We start from the raw sequence: 12,211 nt of genomic DNA, 5'->3' as shown, positions 1-12,211 counted from the left end.
AATGATACAATGATTACCAGATGTAAATGTTTATTTGAATTCCTAGGAGTGTGTGCTTTTTTTTTAAATTGAGAAAATGCTGTCATAAGATTGGTCAATAGGCAATTCTGTAGGGAGCATTTTCTTGATTAATTATCAATGTGGGAAGGCCCAGCCCATTGGGAGTAGTGCCACCCTTGGGCAGGTGGGTAAGAAAGCAGACTGAGGAAGTCACGAGGGGCAGTTGAGTAGGCAGCATTCCTCCACGGCCACTGGATCAGTTCCTGTCTCCAGGTCCCTGCCCTGCCCTCCCTCATGGTGGACTGTAGGAGAGGTGAGCTGAAATAAATGCTTTCTTCCCCACGTTGATCTCAGTCATGCTGTTTGTCATAGCAACAGAAAACAAACTAGACAAATTGGTACCAGGATCATGGGCATTGCTCTGCAGACCTGACCATGTTGTTTCTGGGAGGACTGTGAAAGGCATTTGGGGCTAGAAAACAATTCAGCGCTTAGAGCTCACTGAGCTGCCATGAGCTTGGAAGATGACAGGTGTATGTGGACACGGGATTTTCCTAGCACACTGTTGAAAACAAGCCCCTTCTTTTACGTAATGTTCTGGGTGCCCTGCTGAAAAGCACCTGACCACGTCTGTGAGACGTCTCTACTGCGGTCCACTGGTCTTGCAGGTGTGTACAATCTTTTGTACTGTGACTGTCATCATGTCCTTTGGTCCCACAACGCAGGAGGCAGAGGCAGGTGAGTCTCTGAATTTAGGGACATCCTGGACTACATATCAAGGTCTGAGACAGGCAGAGTAACATAGCAAGACTCTGTCTCAAAACAATCCAAGTGTCAAACTACAACAAGCCCACAAAAATCACATTGTATGATTTTCATGTTGTGGTAACACCAGATAAAGGACAGGGTGCTGGAGAGATGGCCAAAGGGTTAAAGCACTTGTGTTCTTGCAAAGGACCTGGGTTTTGGTTCCCAGCATCCACATGGTGGCTTACAACATCCATAGGTACACACAAGGTGCACACAGTGTAGGTACAATGCTTATACACACAGAATAAGGAAACCTTTAGAAAACACAACAGACCAAAGTAATAGTATCATCCAAGTCTAGCTTGGTGAACTAATGAGTTTATTGGGGTTACTTCTGGAACATGGGTGAGGGGCTACTTATAGGAGTAGGGGCTTCTACATACATATACATGCCCACCTGTACACACATACATAAACATGTACATACATTTCCCCATAACATTATTTCATATTCATTTTACTGCCATCTTGCATGTTTCCCGTAGCCCAATATATCTTCCTTTATGAGACCTTGATCTTATGATCATTGTGTGTGTGTTGTTAAGAAAGTGTGGTACTCAGCTGTGTCCTGTGAAGGCTGAGTCCCCAAACCTATGTGTTTGGGAGTGAGGGTACTGTATTTATATCTCAAAAGTACGGAAAATTTAGAAGAAAGCCTATTTTCCTGTATCAGTGTCAACACTTTATCCTGATTCCAGACAAGCCACTGTCACTCTCAGAGAACACACAGCGAGGGAACAGTCACACAGGACAGGACACAGAGAGGGAACAGTCACACAGGACAGGATACAGCGAGGGAACAGTCACACAGGACAGGACACAGAGAGGGAAGAGTCACACGGGACAGGACACAGCGAGGGAACAGTCACACAGGACAGGACACAGCGAGGGAACAGTCACACAGGACAGGACACAGCGAGGGAACAGTCACACAGGACAGGACACAGCGAGGGAACACTCACACAGGACAGGACACAGCGAGGGAACAGTCACACAGGACAGGACACAGAGAGGGAACAGTCACACAGGACAGGACACGGCGAGGGAACAGTCACACAGGACAGGACACAGAGAGGGAAGAGTCACACAGGACAGGACACAGCGAGGGAACAGTCACACAGGACAGGACACAGCGAGGGAACAGTCACACAGGACAGGACACAGCGAGGGAACAGTCACACAGGACAGGACACAGCGAGGGAACAGTCACACAGGACAGGACACAGCGAGGGAACACTCACACAGGACAGGACACGGCGAGGGAACAGTCACACAGGACAGGACACGGTGAGGGAACAGTCACACAGGACAGGACACGGCGAGGGAACAGTCACACAGGACAGGACACGGCGAGGGAACAGTCACACAGGACAGGACACAGAGAGGGAACAGTCACACAGGACAGGACACGGGCGAGGGAACAGTCACACAGGACAGGACACGGCGAGGGAACAGTCACACAGGACAGGACACGGCGAGGGAACAGTCACACAGGACAGGACACGGCGAGGGAACAGTCACACAGGACAGGACACTGCGAGGGAACAGTCACACAGGACAGGACACGGCGAGGGAACAGTCACACAGGACAGGACACAGGGAGGGAACAGTCACACTGGACAGGATACGGTGAGGGAAGCCTGGAGTGAGACTTGTCCCTGGTGGTGCTTGCTTAGTCTTTTAGAAAGCACTTCACGTTCTCATGTCCAAAGGCTCAGTGACAGCCTCGGCCTCCAGCTTACCAAAGCATCACTCTGCATACAGGCCTCTGGCAATGTAGTGTGTGTTTCTGTAAAGGAATACTTTCTGTTCTTTTTATTATATTCTTTTATGAAAATTTACCAAGAAATTACTGAGTCAGAGCTGGCTGGATGGCTTATTAGGTAAGGGCACTTGATGCCAAAGCTCATGACCCAAGTTCAATCTCTGGGACTCCCACGGTAGGAGAGAACTGGCTCCCACAGGCTGGACTGTGCACTGTGGCACACACTTTACCCCTTGCTCCCCCCCGCCTCAATCCCTGAACCAGAAAATGAGTACATGGCATTTTTACATTACAAGGCAACTCAATGAAGATTTAGAGAAAGTTAATTCTTTGAAAAAAAGTCACAAATTCTGGCACTTCAAGCAATGTAATTGCTACACATCTTGTTCTTAAAAAGCTTGTTTCCAGGCTTCCTTGACTCCCTTAATGCTCTCCTTCTTCACGCACTTCCAGTACTCTTGCACACTCTGCTGCTGCGACACCTGTCACCCGAGAGAAAGGTCAGGCACTGGAATCATGTCTCGTGGCCCTGTTTATTGCCTTCCCATACTTCTCTAAAGAAAGTTGAGGGTGGGTTATATTGCCAAATCTATGTAATGAAATCCGTATATATAATTTCCCCATATATATATAATTATATAAGATAACACGCGCTGTGGGAACCGGGATCTCTTTTCTAATTGTAAATGAATAATCTTATGTTAGGAACACAAGCGTCAGCTCTCAATCATCCCTCTTTCCTGGCTCTCTTCCTAACTATCTACTTATTGCCGTGCAGACGCTTAAAGTCAAGTTATTCTGATGTAAATTTATTTCATGAGAATACTTCTAGTAGATCCTAATGCAAACAAAATTCTGGACTTTCTCTGTCCCCTAGTCAGAGCCCAGCATGTGACTATGAGCAGCCATGACATGTACTGAGGGTTCTGCGTGCTTCATAGTTAGCTCCCTGCATAGGTATTGTACGTAAATCAATCATTTTCTTCATTATACAGATGAGGTATCTGAGGAACAAACTAAGTGGCTCTTCAAGATTCATTAGTTAGCTGGGTGGCTGTGGCAAACGCCTTTAATCTCAGCACCCAGGAGGCAGGTGGATCTCTGTGAGTTCGAGGGCAGCCTGGTCTACAGAGTGAGTGCCAGGACAGGCTCCAAAGCTACACAGAGAAACCCTGTCTCAAAAAAAACAAAAACAAAAAAGATTCATCAGTTAATACATGACAGGGCAGGATTTGAACCTAATGAGTCCAAGGTCAGTACCAAGGTAAGATACTAGGCTGTGATTTCTGAAATTAGATTCAGATATATGTGCGCATGTGTACATACAATATACAAGTGTGCATGTATGTCCAAGTGTGTGTGCATGCGTGTGTATAAGTATGTACAATGACAGAGGTCCGAGGACAGCCTTGGGTGTCATTTACTGGCCTGAAGCTCAAAAAGGAGGCTAGTCTGGCTAGCTGGCAAAACCCACATACCCACCTATCTCTGTCTCTCCAGAAGTGAGATTCTAAGTACATGTCACTATGCCTGGCATTTACCTGGTTCTGGGGACCAAACTCAGGGCCTTACTAATGGAACCATTTCCCAGACTCAAGTTATTTTTAAAGCAAGGAAAATGGTAAATATTATTCTTGTAAAAGACAGTTCAGGGTTTGGCTGTAGTTTAGTTTCTGTATAAATGATAAAGATTCCATTTAACATATTTCATTTGCTCTAAATTTTATGTTTAATACCATTGTTACTAACATGTAAAAACACAGATTTAAAAAAAAAACAAAAAATAAACAAACTAAAAATCCGTTACCCATAAACCTCGATGCATTCTGTTTTTCAATACTCCAAGAAACTCCCCGTGGCTGAGGCATTCATCGCCGTCCAAGTCAAAGATCTTGAAGACAGTGTCCAAGATATTGTTTGAGAGCTCCTGTCCAGTTGCCACTTTGACAGCTCTCTTAAACTCCGCTGAAAAGCAAAGCAAGAAACTGCCGATCAACCAGGTAAATTAGTCTAAGTGAATTTAATCCACATTTTCCCATTATTTGAGAAGAGCATTCAAATCACGAGTGTACACAAATCATGAGAGTATTCAAATCATGCATCTGGTTGAGAAATGTCATGAGGGTAAAGCAGGGCATTTCAAGGTAATCAAGGTTCCCAGTAACATATTCAATTCCAAGTCCTTCCCCTTCTGGAGAATAAGAAAGTAAAAGCAGAGAAAGTGACTCCTGAGTAAGCCTGCGGGTGCTATGAACGGAGAATAATATTATCTTACTGCTAGTCACCCCCTTATCGGTATCATCTACTCGATAGTAAAACTACTTACAGACAATAAAAATGAAATGATCTGTATCTTACCCAGTCTCACGGGGCGATGAGCTAAGCTAAACATTTGCATGGCGATAGCAAAGTCTTCCAAATGTGTTGTAAAATGGCAAAATGACTTGAATTCATCCAAACTAATGCTCTAATAAAATAAAAGGTTTTTAATTATAATTTTACATATACATTAAAATATATATTTTTTCTTTCTTTTTTAGTTTTTCGAGACAGGGTTTCTCTGTGTAACAGCCCTAGGTGTCCTGGAACTAGCTCTTGTAGACCAGGGTGGCCTCGAACTCACAGAGATCCGCCTCTAAACGCGCGCGCCACCACCACCCCGCTATGCATTGGAATCTTATTGGTGTTAAGTCTTCTATCCTAAAGCTTATGAACTTAGATCTTTCTAAGCAAGTTGATAAAATGTTAAAGACACAGAACAGAGTGCAATATGGAGGCAGAGGCAGGCGGATCTCTGTGAGGTCGAGGCCAGCCTGGTCTACAGAGTGAGTTCCAGGACAGGCTCCAAGCTACAGAGAAACCCTGCCTCGAAAAACAAGAAAACAAAACAAAACAAAACAAAACAACAACAGAAAACAAAACCTAACGCAACCCCCCCCCCACTCTCGCCTCCCCACAAAGAACAGAACGCTAGATCCGAGAGTGCAGGAGGTCCATGAGAATGAGGCTGCCGTGTAGCTGTGTGGACTGGGTACTCTGGGGCCAGGCCTAGCTTCTCCCCTTAGTCTCAGTTTCAAGGAGGCTGCAGAGGTAAAGTAAAGCCCTGGGAGGGTTGCAGTCCTGTAAGGCTGATGTCCACGGGAATGTACACACTAACCTAAGTATGTATACTCACTGCTGCTCTTGTTCCCTTTCTCCCTGTGTACATGTACCCCCCACACCCTACAGAGCCGCAGCCATCCGAGGACACAGAGGACAGACACTGTGTAAGCTTCACCAAAGAGCAGTTTAAACCCAGCCTTGCTGGCACTTTGATCTTAGATTTCTCCAGAACAGAGAGAAGATAGGTTTTTCTGTACTTTATGACTACAGCCAAGGAGACTACTAAGACCCTGTTCAGTGGGCCACTCCTACTTAACCAGTGAACAGGCACTGGACAATGTGGCCGATGCTGAAACTCCAGCTCTCTAAGATGTGTATTATCTTTGCCTAAACCTCAGGCAGGCAACTCTTAGGTTCCTTTGTCCAAGGTCTATGGAGTGGAACTGAGATTTGAACCTTGGTCTATCTGATTTCAGTATCTACATACTTAAGAACAAACAAAACCTAAGTTTAAAAGCTACTTTACCAGTAAAAAAGAATTTGGAGAGGGGGCTAGAGATGGCTCAGCAGTTATGAGCACTGGCTGCTCTTCTAGAGGTCCTGAGTTCAATACCCAGCAACCACATGGTGGCTCACAACCATCTATAGTGGGATCTGATGACCTCTTCTGGCATAAAGTCATATATATATAGGTAGAGTACTCACATAAAATTAATAAATCTTAAATTAAAAAAAGAAATTAGGTTTTTCCGTCTCCGTCTGCCATAGAAGAGCAGGCGCCGCCGCCATGTCTGCGCATCTGCAATGGATGGTCGTTCGGAACTGCTCCAGTTTCCTGATTAAGAGGAATAAGCAGACGTACAGCACCGAACCCAATAATCTGAAAGCCCGCAACTCCTTCCGCTACAAGGGGCTGATTCACCGCAAGACAGTGGGAGTGGAGCCCGCGGCCGACGGTAAAGGGGTCGTGGTAGTCATGAAACGCAGATCCGGTCAGCGCAAACCAGCTACTTCTTACGTAAGGACCACCATCAACAAGAATGCACGGGCCACCCTGAGCAGCATCAGGCACATGATCCGAAAGAACAAGTACCGCCCCGATCTGCGCATGGCGGCCATCCGCAGGGCCAGTGCCATCCTATGAAGCCAGAAGCCTGTGGTGGTGAAGAGGAAACGGACCCGTCCCACCAAGAGCTCCTGAGCCCTACACCCCAGAAGCAATAAAGAGTCTACTGACTTTTTTTTTTTTTTTTTAAAAAAGAAATTAGAAAATTCTCTTCCTTCAATTGATGCTGCCTGAATTGATCTCAAACTTAGTATCCCTATTGCCTTGATCTCCAGAGTAGCTGGGTTACAGGTACATGCTGGCTGGACCAGTGGAAGTTCTGACAGAAAATTCTTATTTCTACAGGGCCTTTTTAGGACCTGCCCTTTGTTCACATGTGGTCTGCTCAAGTCCCACTGCTTTCTGCCTTTGTGGAGCAATCGAAGTTGTAAAACTGCAACAAATTCAAAAAATGTATTATTTTTCATACGGGTGTTGTCTGTGTACCACTTGCATGCCTGGTGCCCATGGAGGCCAGAACAGGCATTAGATCCCCTGGATGAAGTTACAGACAGCTGTGAGCCACAATGTGGGCGCTAGAATCAAACTGGGTCCTCTGCAAGAGCAGCAGTGTTCTAACCTGAGCCATCTCTCCAGCCCAACAAAAGAACTAGAAAGAATATGTGACCAAGGTGAAAAAATGCCAGCAGTGTGAGGGGTAACAAGCCTGCCTTCCTCCTCCGACCCCTCTTCTGACCCCACTGCAAAGGCATGGACTGCACCTGCATGCTTCCAGAAATACACAGCTCACACACAAGCGGCTGTGACCCACACAACACAAACTGCCTGTCTGACTGGGAACACCCTCTCTGCGCATGTCTGCACGCCACTTTCCTTTTCCCCACAGTGAATTTGTCCGCACAGTGTGGGTCAAGTATCATTTCTCTGTATAGCGTATCATGATCTTAAAACAGGCATGGAGTGCAGCCGTTCCGATGCCCACTTCTCTTCTCTTTTCAGCATGCTGAGGTGTGAACTCAGACCTTGTGCATGCTAGGCTTTTCTACAGGTGGAAATGGAATCTCATTACCATCTGAACTTGTGCATCTTCAAAATGAGGTTTCGCACTGTTCACTTGTGATTTCTGTTCTTGTGACTTTATGTCCTGTCCTGGTGAGGTCACCATTGCTGTGATGAAGCACCATGGCCACAGCAGCTTGGGGAGGACAGGGCTGATTTTGGCTTCCACTTCCACAGCACTGTTCTCCATCAGAGGAGGTCAGGACAGGAACTCAAGCAGGGCAGGAACCAGGGGGAAGGAGCTGATGCAGAGGCCATGGAGGGGTGATGCTTACTGGCTTACTCCTCATGGCTTGTTCAGCTTGCTTTCTTCTAGAACCCAGGACCACAGCCTAGGAGTGGCCCTACCCACACGGGTTTCCTCAGACAGAGGACCACTTTGCTTACTGCCAGGATAATGAAAACAAGGCCTCCTGCAGCAAAGGTCAGGAAACCGCTTCCTGCCTGGTGGGAAGGACTGATTTGTTTGGCTGTGTATGATTTTTCGCACAGCAGCTTCCCTCAGGGAATCTCAGAATCACTGTTACTGGCCTTGGGTGGCAAGGGGAAACCAGCACAAACAGGATGTTCATTCTCCTGCTATAAGTAACATTTTTTTTTGTTTTTATTTTTCTTGTCTCTGACCCAATAATCTTGAATCTTCTGTGAGCGCCCACTCCGTTGTGCAGGGTAGTGTAGAAACATAAGCATTTCAGGTACTCTGTACTAGCCGACAGTCTGTCTTTAAGTTCTCAGATCCTCCTAGTGTTTGAGAGTCACGGTTTGAAAAGATTCCACCGTGTGCTCATTAGCTTCACCTGGCAACCTGACCAGCCCAGGAGGACATTATATGTAAACCTTTTAATCTCCTAGTCAATACTAGGGGCAGCTCTTAAATTAGATGTATCTAATCAGGGTTGTAAACATTTCCTTCCTCTTAAAAAAATTTCCAATTTTTTGGTTTCTTGAGACAGGGTTTCTCTTCGTGACCCTGACTGTCCTGGAACTCCCTTATAGACCAGGCTGGCCTCAAACTCAAGATCTATCTGCCTTGGCCTCTGGAGTCCTGGGACTAGAGGCGTGCACCATCATTATAAACATTTCTTCATTTTAAAAATTAAATTCACTTGTAATTATGTATTTCCACTTCAATTATCAATTGTATTGCCTGTCTGGCCATGGTGGCATACAGGAGGCTGAGGCAGGGGAATTATAAATTCAAGGCCTACTGGACAACATTATGAGAGGAGGAAAAGGATCACTCATATATTTTTTTTTCTTTTCCTTTTTTAATGACACGGTTTCTCTGTGTAGCTCTGGCTGTCCTGGAACTCAGTTTGTAGCCCAGGCTGGTCTGGAACTCAGAGATCCACCCACCTCTGCCTCTCGAGCGCTGGGATTAAAGGCATGCGCCGCCATGCCTGGCTGGGTCACTCATACTTGATCTTTTCCCTTTTGCTAGAAATGACTTTCAAAGGCTGGAGAGATGGCCCAACAGTTACCAATATCAGCTGCTCTTGCATAGGACCGGAATGCCATTCCCAACACTTACACAGAGTGGGTTGCAATCTCCTGTAACTCCAGTTCCAGGGGATCTGACACCTCCTGGCCTCTGTGAGCATTTGCACACATGTGATTCACACGTACACACACATGCACTAACATGGATACACATTAGAAAAAAAGAGAGAAGCCGGGCGGTGGTGGCGCACACCTTTAATCCCAGCACTTGGGAGGCAGAGGCAGGCAGATCTCTGTGAGTTCGAGGCCAGCCTGGTCTACAAGAGCTAGTTCCAGGACAGGCTCCAAAGCCACAGTGAAACCATGTCTCGAAAAACAAAAAATAAAACAAAACAATAACAACAAAAACCAAAAAAAAAAGAAAGAAAAAAAAGAGAGAGAAAGGGGTTCATAATTTTAAAAACAGAAATAGTTCTTTAGATCTTATACAAAAGTACTTGCTCACTCCAAAAACATTTTGCTTACATAAAATGACAAAGGTAAAAAATCGCAGTGACACACGCCTGTGGTCGTAGCTCCTAGGGAAGCTGAGGTGAAAGACCACTTGAGCGTTCAAGGTTAAGATATGGCAAGGCACTGATTCAAAACAAAAAGAAAACTAACAGGCGCTGAAGAGATGGCACAGTGGGTGGAAGCATGTTTTGTTCTTGCAGAGGACCTGAGTTCAACTCCCAGCACCCACACCAGCTTACAACTGCTTGTAACTCCAGCTCCAGGGGATAGACCCAACCTCAGATATACACATATATACAGACATATACACGTGTACATGTAAATAAATAAATAATAAAAAATTAAAAAAAACAAACAATCCCTTGAAATCTCACTACAGGACAGACAGTTGAATGAGAAGGGCACCATGGCTCCTAGCTCATGCTCGCCTACCTGGTCCCCAGTGGGCAGAACTGTGTGAACAGAGTTAGGAGGTGTGGCCTTGTTGGAGGAAGTATGTGACACTTTGAAGTTTCAAAAGATTTGTGTCATTCATTCCCAGAGTCAGTCTGTCTCTCTCTCCCTCGCTCTCTGCCTCCAACCTGTGGATGGCGATGTGAGCGCTCAGCTGTCCCTGCCACCATGCCTTTGCTTTGTCGCCATGACGTCTAAGCCCGCACCTGTAAGCCCAAGTTAAATGTTGCCTTCTGTAATCGCCTTAGTGATGGTGTCACAGCAACAGAAAGTCACTCAGACGCGTACAAAACCACGACTACGAGTCTGGTGATCATCACTTTGAAGCTCACACACAAATCACATTTCCTGTGAAAATGTGTACACGGGACAGCTACTCCTAATATGTTAACGACACAGCAGCACTTCATTGAATTCAGTTTTTTCCTGATGGTTTTCAAGGGGGCTCTGATGGGCTCACTAGGTACATAGTCAAATCCTATGTAAACAGAGACAACCATGGCCTTCTTCCCAAACAGCCTTGCTTATTTCCACTGGCTAAGCTCTCCAGAGCAGCTGCCAGCACTGGGTAGAGCCTCGTCCACGGTGGAGCTGCAGCCTCACAGGGGCTGTGCTGTGTCGGAGGCAGCTCATGACAGGGAGCTGGTACTAGGGAAGTGTCCTTGACCTGGCTGCATCAGTTCAGTTACAAGTCACTATGTCCTATGAAATTTCTGATCTGTTTCATGTCTCTCAAATGTGTAAAGAAAAGGTATACCGACCTCTCCTACCGACAACTTTTCTCTCACGTTTTTCCAGTAGATGTCTTTATTTTCGGTGTTAGTGAAGAAAAGGAGCCACTCTGCAAAATCTTCCTTCCTCATGAAGTTCAGACCCTTAGAAAACTGAAGGAATTCCATTTCTTGAACTTCCGTTTGTAAGTTTTCCATAAATCTAAACAGTAAAGTACGAAAGTGGTATAAGCAGCGAGTGGCATTCCCCCTTAATACTGTAAGTGGGCTGTGAGGCAGCTCCCGCCTCCCCACAACTGCTGGCCTCTGGTAGGTGAGCAGAAGGAAGCGTCAGGCTGTGTCAGGGCGCGAGAGAGCAGCCGGAGACAGGCCAAGCCCAACAGTCCAGCAGGTCTGTACTACACCTGGCACCCAGAGCTGCCATGGTGTGAAGGTGTAAAAGTTATGCTGAATGCTGCTTTAACAGATCTACAGAAAAGAGCATTTTCCAATGCACAAACATCAACAGCCGGAAAAATTAAGTATAGGGGAGGACATTCCTTTAGTTTAATAATTAATGGATACCAACATAGAAACAATGATTTTGTATCAGAAGCTTAGGTCTACATGAAATTATCTGCAGTTTTTGGGGCAACAGTGTGAATCTATGTGACAAAACACACTTTTTTTTTTTTAAAAAAAATAAAACCAGCATGTTACTTTGAGCAAAGTCACATTGATAGCTGTCAGATTAAACTTTTACTTTCTTGAACAAGAATCTAGAAAAATTGCACTAGGGTTTATTACTTGAGTAATGTCAAAGCCATTATGAGCATCCTATGCTTTCATGTGTTGCAATCTCCTTTAAATAAATTTTACCTTTTGTGTGCCATAATACAGTTTAAAATGGGTAGACTATATACATGGGATAAAGAAATACATACAATCAGGCTAGTGGGAGAAAACCACCATTGTTAGTAGCTTTCTTTAGGGTCTGCATTTCTCCTGTAACTTCCAAGTGTAGAGGGGAGAATGGGCGTAGATGTCTAACTCTGCGATGAGCGCCTGTCTCCTGCAACATTTGCCGAATGTACCGGATGCACAGATTTTTGATGCTATATTTCTTTCTGGGTCAAAGCAGAATTTTGTCTAAAACTGAATGCATTTTGGGTTGTGGGTTGAACTAATGGATAGCAATATTTTACTGATATATTTTGTATTTTGTTTTACTGAATTTTATTGTATTGTGTACTATGATAATATTCAATGACTTTGTGTTAGTGTGTTCATGTG

At 45.3% G+C, this 12,211-nt stretch overlaps 2 protein-coding genes across 2 annotated transcripts in view; one reads left to right on the top strand and one right to left on the bottom strand.

Annotated features, from left to right (window-relative positions):
- Nucleotides 1-2,787: 2,787 nt before the first annotated feature.
- The window catches only part of Micu2 (mitochondrial calcium uptake 2), an 85,791-nt gene continuing 76,367 nt past the window's right edge, over nucleotides 2,788-12,211 (bottom strand). The window contains exons 9-12 of the mRNA XM_038310071.1: nucleotides 10,970-11,141; nucleotides 4,934-5,042; nucleotides 4,383-4,540; nucleotides 2,788-3,057 (exon numbers count right to left, since the gene is read on the bottom strand). Coding sequence (XP_038165999.1) covers nucleotides 2,965-3,057; nucleotides 4,383-4,540; nucleotides 4,934-5,042; nucleotides 10,970-11,141 — 532 coding nt within the window. The 3' untranslated portion in view covers nucleotides 2,788-2,964. The remainder of the gene's footprint in view (nucleotides 3,058-4,382; nucleotides 4,541-4,933; nucleotides 5,043-10,969; nucleotides 11,142-12,211) is intronic.
- LOC119800054 (60S ribosomal protein L28-like) lies at nucleotides 6,462-6,919 on the top strand. The gene has a single exon (XM_038310072.1). It carries the CDS (start codon nucleotides 6,465-6,467, stop codon nucleotides 6,819-6,821), a length of 357 nt encoding a protein of 118 aa, XP_038166000.1. The 5' UTR covers nucleotides 6,462-6,464; the 3' UTR covers nucleotides 6,822-6,919.

The sequence above is a fragment of the Arvicola amphibius genome, chromosome 13 (genome assembly GCF_903992535.2).
Source record: "Arvicola amphibius chromosome 13, mArvAmp1.2, whole genome shotgun sequence".
Taxonomy (NCBI): domain Eukaryota; kingdom Metazoa; phylum Chordata; class Mammalia; order Rodentia; family Cricetidae; genus Arvicola; species Arvicola amphibius.
Note: the sequence above shows the minus strand (reverse complement) of the source record. Positions and strands in the feature narration are given on the sequence as shown.

Bases quoted from the DNA above. Each gene is read 5' to 3' on its own strand.
- LOC119800054 (XM_038310072.1), top strand. From the start codon at position 6,465: ATGTCTGCGCATCTGCAATGGATGGTCGTTCGGAACTGCTCCAGTTTC.